General features: G+C 45.7%; 1 protein-coding gene across 1 annotated transcript; it reads right to left on the bottom strand.

The window, feature by feature from the left end:
• Nucleotides 1–1,094: 1,094 nt before the first annotated feature.
• On the bottom strand, nucleotides 1,095–2,391 carry LOC142049748 (uncharacterized). The gene is given in 2 exon segments (XM_075077681.1): nucleotides 1,095–1,365; nucleotides 1,367–2,391. Coding segments are annotated over 2 exon segments (1,296 nt in total).
• Between the last annotated feature and the right edge of the window lie 4,111 nt (nucleotides 2,392–6,502).

A 6,502-nucleotide genomic window follows, 5' to 3' on the forward strand; every position in this document is an offset into this window, starting at 1 on the left:
ATATCCCTGAGGCAAATGGGTAAAAGTATACTGTTGTCCTTCCAAGGTAAAAGCAAATTGATCTTGATCACACTCCTGGAGTGGAACCATAAAAGACATGTCCTTCACATCAATGGTTGCTAAGATAGGGTGGGCCTGTTCTTGAATGGTTGCAATTAATTCGGCTATGTTGGGTGCAGCCGCGGTCAGGGGGCCAGTGTTTGCATTCAGTCGCCGATAGTCAATGGTCAGTCGCCATTTTCCATTAGGTTTGAGTACTGGCCACACTGGTGAATTGTACGGGGAGTGGGTAAACACTAAAATTCCCCGCTGTTTGAGATCCTCAATTACTGGGGCTATCCCTTCCCTGGCTCCTAGCGGTAATGGATAGGGTTTCACATTGGTAATCTTGGAGGGGGGAAGGGCAGGTGCCGTTTGCAATAGGCACACCTCCGCCCGAGATGTTTCAGTTAATTGCCTGATCTGGGGGATTCCAAAAGACCACGAGTTCCCCTGGGTGTCATACCACTGCCTTCCCTTCAACACATCTATGCCTAAAAGGTCCTATGGCTACCATGGTATTGATGGGGGCTTCCCCTCCTGGGAACCATAGCGTCACTGAAGTCATAGGCATTGACTGTGTTTTTCCCAGTGCATTTAAGATAATTAGATTTCTAGATGGGATAGAGATCGCACACCGTTCTGCTTCGGTCTGCATCAGTGCGGTGCTTTGTGCCCCAGTATCAATTAGAAAAATTACCTGTCTTTTCCTTGGCCCTACAGCTACTGTGATTAATAAATCCCCTCTTACATTCACGGTGAGTTGTCTCACAAACATCCATCCTCTGCTTCCCTCCTCACCTTCGGGGAACGGAGGGTCTAGTTTTCCACCTTTTCCCTAGTCAGCTCCCCCTCAAGATCTATCAGGGGTGGAGCATTGGGAACTAATGCGAGAGTGGCCTTCTTCCCTGACCATTTCTCTACAAGTTTTTCCAATTTTTGGGTTGGGAGTCCATCCATCAGGTCTCGAGGAATGTCCTTCTGAAGCCCTAGATGCCATAACCCCTGTCGACTTAGGGGTCTCTCTCTCCCGGGATGATTGTTGCAGAGTGGCCTCAAATCCTGGCCCTTCCCAATTGACAGCGGCCGACTATTAACTTGCTCTGCAGACCGTACAACCCTTGTTTGGTTTTTTGAAACGATCCACCAACAGGGCCATATTTTCTCCCAAAATTAATTAATTCCTGCACTACCTCCCCCCACGTCCACACTTTCCTTCCCGGCCGCCCATGGTCAGGGGTTATTATCCCTTCTAGAGTGGCCGTAGTCCTTTCTCCTTCAGAAGTATTTTGAATTTTCCCCTGTAATTGGATCCCAATGGGTTTCAGGGAGTCCCCGGATCAGGGGAATCATCCTCTCTGGGTCTACAGGCATCATCACCGGGGAACCCTGGTTGGGCTTGAGCTCCCGATCATACATCATTTGGAGACAGGCCGCTTTCTGTACACTTTCCACTAACTGATCCACCGTACCTGTTATGGCAAGGGGATCTCCCCTCTCTAAAGGGTTCAGCCCTCCGGCCCAATACGCATCCCTCTGGGTTAATGACCATGGGGCTCGGCGATTACCTGTAGTTAAAAACACACCCGGACCCCAATATCCTTCTGCTTCTTTCTCCGACAACAAAATTCCATCCCCCCCTGACAGGGACACTCTCCACACGTATTCTGTCTCCGATTCCTTCGGAGTTCTTGCAAAGTCTTTTTTCAACTTTGCTAGTTCAGTTGCTGTAAATGGGACTTCTTTGGTGAGAACTTGAGGACGGTCATCGTTATTGTCCTCATACAAGTACTCTGTTTTAACCAGTGGATACATGTGAGGGAGGCTTTCTACAGTTTCCCTTGCCTTCTGCAAGTCTCCCTGAGGGTAAATGTGCCGTATCCCTTTCTCTGAAAATTTCATCTCTACCTCCGCCAGTGTATCTGCTTCCCTCAAAAGTTGATCCCTCAATTCCTCCTTCAGTATGGCATTTTGATTTCTCTCCTCCTGCAACAATCGCTTGTTTTCCTCCAATTGTTTCTGCAGTGACTTTATGACCATCTGCAGTGAGTCTATTGTGACATTGGCTTGACAAAGCCTCTGCTTCCTGTCTTCCACCGCTGCTGCCAGACTCGCTCCAAGTACTGCGCAAATTACAGCTTTTCCTTTCCCCGATCTAACCCTAGCTTCCTTCTGCAGTACCCTTATCCTGTCTACTACACTCTGCGGTTGAAACCAATGTTTTTTTGCCCAATCTTGTCCCTGAGGTGAGGGGCGAGATCGGTGTGCCTCCAAAAGATCATATAGCTTGTCTATCCCTGCTGCTGGTGAGGAGACATAATCGTGAGCGTTAACTGCCTTCTGAGTGGCCATTTTACCTAACACAAAGGGGCTGTACAGTCCTGAGAGGGTCACACCTTAATGCCACTATCCGCTTTTCCCCTTTTCACCCTCAAGAGGTCACACCTTAATTGCGCTTAGCACAAAGGCAGCTATAGCTTTCTAAGCGGCTACTTACCTAATACAAAGGGGCTCTATTGTCCTGAGAGGGTCACACCTTAATGTTATCCACTTTTCCCCTTTTCACCCTCAGGAGGCCACACCTTAGTTGTGCACTTTCTGTTCTCTGAGAATCCTGTCCATGATGCCAATTTAAAAATGTCACAATCCACTGTTGGGTTGCACAATTTGGCAGAAGTTGAGCCTCCTTGCTTTCTAACCAACCTCAGAAAATTCTGGGTGGCTAGGGGCGGCTGGGCTTAACTTCTGAGTGATGTTCAATTGGATATGTTATCGTGACCAGGTTTGTTGTATTCTCGGGAACAAAATTAAGACTCGAAATGGAGTCAAGTGCCAAGTCACTTTATTTGGCCGCCAACAAGTTCACAAGAGAAAAGGAGAGAAAGAGGAAAAAAAAAGGAAAAAGAGAGACAGAGAGTTACAATAGCTACCGCCATGGATCTGCAGCATCCCATCAGTCCGATGTATCTTCAGTCCGGTGGGGGAACGTTCCAACTGGTCTCTGCTGGTTCTGCCTTTTATAGCATTGTCCCGTTGCATAGTCAATGAGCCGGTTTGCATGGGCACATCTCCCACTCGGCAGTGGGGCGCTGCGCAGTATTGTCACTGGAGGGTGCTCGACAGTTCCAGAGGGTTCCAGGGGGTCCAAGCCCTCCTCCCATATGTCGTAAGATGACCCTGGGGCCAGGCGCACGTGCAGAGGACTGGTCCTCTGTGCTCCCAGAAAACAATGTAAAATGTGTTCATCTGATTCGTGTCAATGTGGAACAATGCTAGAGTCACAGGGTGAAGTGTGACCCTCTAACATTTGACCGTTCTGTTTGTGCTTGTGTAACCGAGGGCCGTTCAATTGACTTGTTAACTGTCTTAATGGTTGGAATGTTGATTGGCGATTTGTTAAGTTAATTGTTAAGAAAGAATTTTAGTTAGGAGTAGAAACTAACACCTGAGAATTTTAACAAGATAATAAATAATGCTTAGGCCAGACAAGAGGGCATTAGCAATGAATGCTGCATTGACAAGAAGCCTCCTAAAAAGATACAATTCAGTAGAACTTCAAGGACTAACAGTGGAAACATCCTGCTACAAAGGAGAGTGCCAAGATAAGGGAAGACCACAAATCAGCCAGTAGTGATAACAGGGAACTTCTTGGCTCAGAAGGTGCTGAAGCATGGAAACTGGGGGAAAGGTAATTCCGGCAGGGGGAGATTGCGACCACCGCCCCAATTCAGGACCAAAAAGACTTGCCCCCCCACACCCGTAAAGAGCATGCGGGCTAATCTACATGGCAAGCGTGGCTAATTTAACTACGGCTGACCAACGGCAAGTGGGATGCTTATCACTGACCAATGAGTGTAAACTTAGGCTTTTTTTTACTAGTTGTTATTAATTAAGTAACTGAATATAAACCCTGTAATTTTGTATGACGGGATGCACGTTGGGCGGAAGGATCCCCCGTGCATCCAGCGCTGCTTGCTTGTCTCTATTCAATAAATTGTAAACTTTAATTGAAATTCCGTTTAAGGCTAAATTAATTATAACAATTGGGGGCTCGTCCGGGATGGTCTTAGTTCCTGAATTCTGACTTGATCTAGGAGCGGCGCCCCACCATTTGGTGGCTCCTGGTCAGGTTGGGTCAGGGCTAACGCCATCCTGAACCCAAACAGGGACAAGCATAGAATTTAATTTTTATAAGCTCCTTTGCCGGCTGCAGCAGTTTGTTTTGCCCGTAATTCTGTGCGCGAAGATCCAAACGAAGACGACGGAGTCATAAGTATTTAGGCAGTATACCGTTTGGTTGGGTGGGATTCAGTTGCCTGTGTGTGTAAGAGTGTGACTGAGACGGAACCTAGTTCCGAAGTAATTGTGGAGGTCTTCTAACCGTGGTTCCAATCTCCCGCGAGGGACTTGGCCGGTGAAAGACCGAAGTGATTCCTATAGGATTCATGGGTGGGTGATAGGTCCTAAACCCGCTGCAAGACTCTTAACGGTAACCAAGGGCTGTAGGAATTGCCACAGTAAAATTCCTAGATGGGTCAGACAAATTCGAGGACCCAGGACCAGAAGAAAGGGAGCAAACTACCAGACATACCATCAGAAAGTCCATTAGGAATAATGATTAGAAATTGGAATAAAAGGGGCCCCAGAAAAGGAAAAAGTAAATTAAAATTGGTTCAATATTGTATGGTTGAATGGCTGAAGGAACCTTTAAGACCACTTGTCTTTTGGCCTGTTTTTGGATCTTTTGAAGACTGGATTTGCCAGGCCTTGAATATATATGTTAATTCAAAGGAACCTTTTAGTCAGGAGGAAAGTGATTATGCAGAATTGTGGCTCAGGACTTCACGTCCTTTTCCAGCCTCAATACTTACATTAAAGAGATGAAAACTTTGAGGAAGAAGAAGGAGATAAAAATGAAAAAGAAAGGGAAAAAGATGATAAATGGGAACCACTGGATAACCCGCCGCCCCCATATCCTAATAATCCACCTCCGGTAGCGGCTTCCCCTCCAGTGGCCGTAGTACCTCCACCAGTCCCACCGTTATCCCTGCCTCCCCCACCAACAGCACCGGAATTAGATCAACCACCGGCTGCATGTACGAGAAGTAGGACTGCTATATCTGAGAGGGCTTCTCTATATCCTTTACGAGAAGTACCCCTCGGAGGCAATCAGGGAGGCATCGGGTTTGTGGCAGTCCCATTAAATACCACAGATGTAAGGAACTTTAAGAAAGAAATGGGGACTCTATTGGATGATCCCCTCGGAGTAGCTGAAAAACTAGATCAATTCCTAGGCCCCAATACTTATACCTGGGAAGAAATACAGTCCATTTTAGGAATCTTATTTACTGCTGAAGAAAGGGGAATGATTAGACAAGCTGGAATAAGGATTTGGGAAAGACAGAATCAGGTAGGACCCCCGGGAGATCAGAAATGGCCAAATGTGGATCCCCACTGGGATCATCAACAACCCCAAGGAAGACAGAATATGAGGGATTTGAGAACATTAATCATACAGGGAATAAGGGAAGCGGTTCCCCGTGGGCAAAACATTAATAAAGCATTTAATGAACAACAAGGGAAAGACGAATCTCCAACAGAATGGTTAGAGAGGTTGAGGAAAAGCTTACAAATGTATTCTGGAATTGATCTGAATACAGTGGCTGGGACCGCACTCCTTAGAACACAATTCGTAGCCAAATCTTGGGGGGATATAAGAAGGAAACTAGAAAAACTGGAAGACTGGCAAGAAAGAGGATTAGAAGAGTTACTTAGGGAAGCCCAGAAAGTCTGTTAGGAGGGATGAAGAAAAGCAGAAAGCAAAAGCAAAAATTTTTGTAGCAGCAGTAAGAGAAAGTCAGAAAAATAAGACTCCATCTGGAGAGAAAGGAGAAAAAAGAATAGAGCAGACACCCCGGGGACAACCTCACCGAGAGAGATTCACAACTCCCATCTGTTACTACTGTAACAAGAGGGGACATGTTCAGAAGAACTGCCATAAACGGGAACAAGATGAGAGAATGTTTAAAGAAGAATAGGGGTGTCAGGGGCTATATCTTCTGGGGACTTCAACATCAACAGAGTCCTTGATAAAATTATTAATTGGTCCCCATAAAGAGGAAGTTTTATTTTTAGTAGATACAGGAGCCGAGAAATCAACCATTCAAAAACTTCCAAAAGGAATAGAAAAAGGGAAGAGCTATATATCTGTAGTTGGGGCAAAAGGAGAACCTTTTAAAGTACCTATTTTGAAAGATGTAGAAGTAGAGACAGAAAAGAAAATTTGCCTTAATGATTTACTTTTGCTCCCTGAAGCAGAGTACAATTTATTAGGAAGGGATTTGATTTTGAAGTTAAATTTGAACATTCAGAGTAAAGGGGATAAATTGCAGATTAAATTATACACTTTAACACAAAAAGACGAAGAAGCCATTAACCCCTCAGTGTGGTATAAAGAAGGGGA

Source organism: Phalacrocorax aristotelis, chromosome W, assembly GCF_949628215.1.
Source record: "Phalacrocorax aristotelis chromosome W, bGulAri2.1, whole genome shotgun sequence".
Lineage (NCBI taxonomy): Eukaryota > Metazoa > Chordata > Aves > Suliformes > Phalacrocoracidae > Phalacrocorax > Phalacrocorax aristotelis.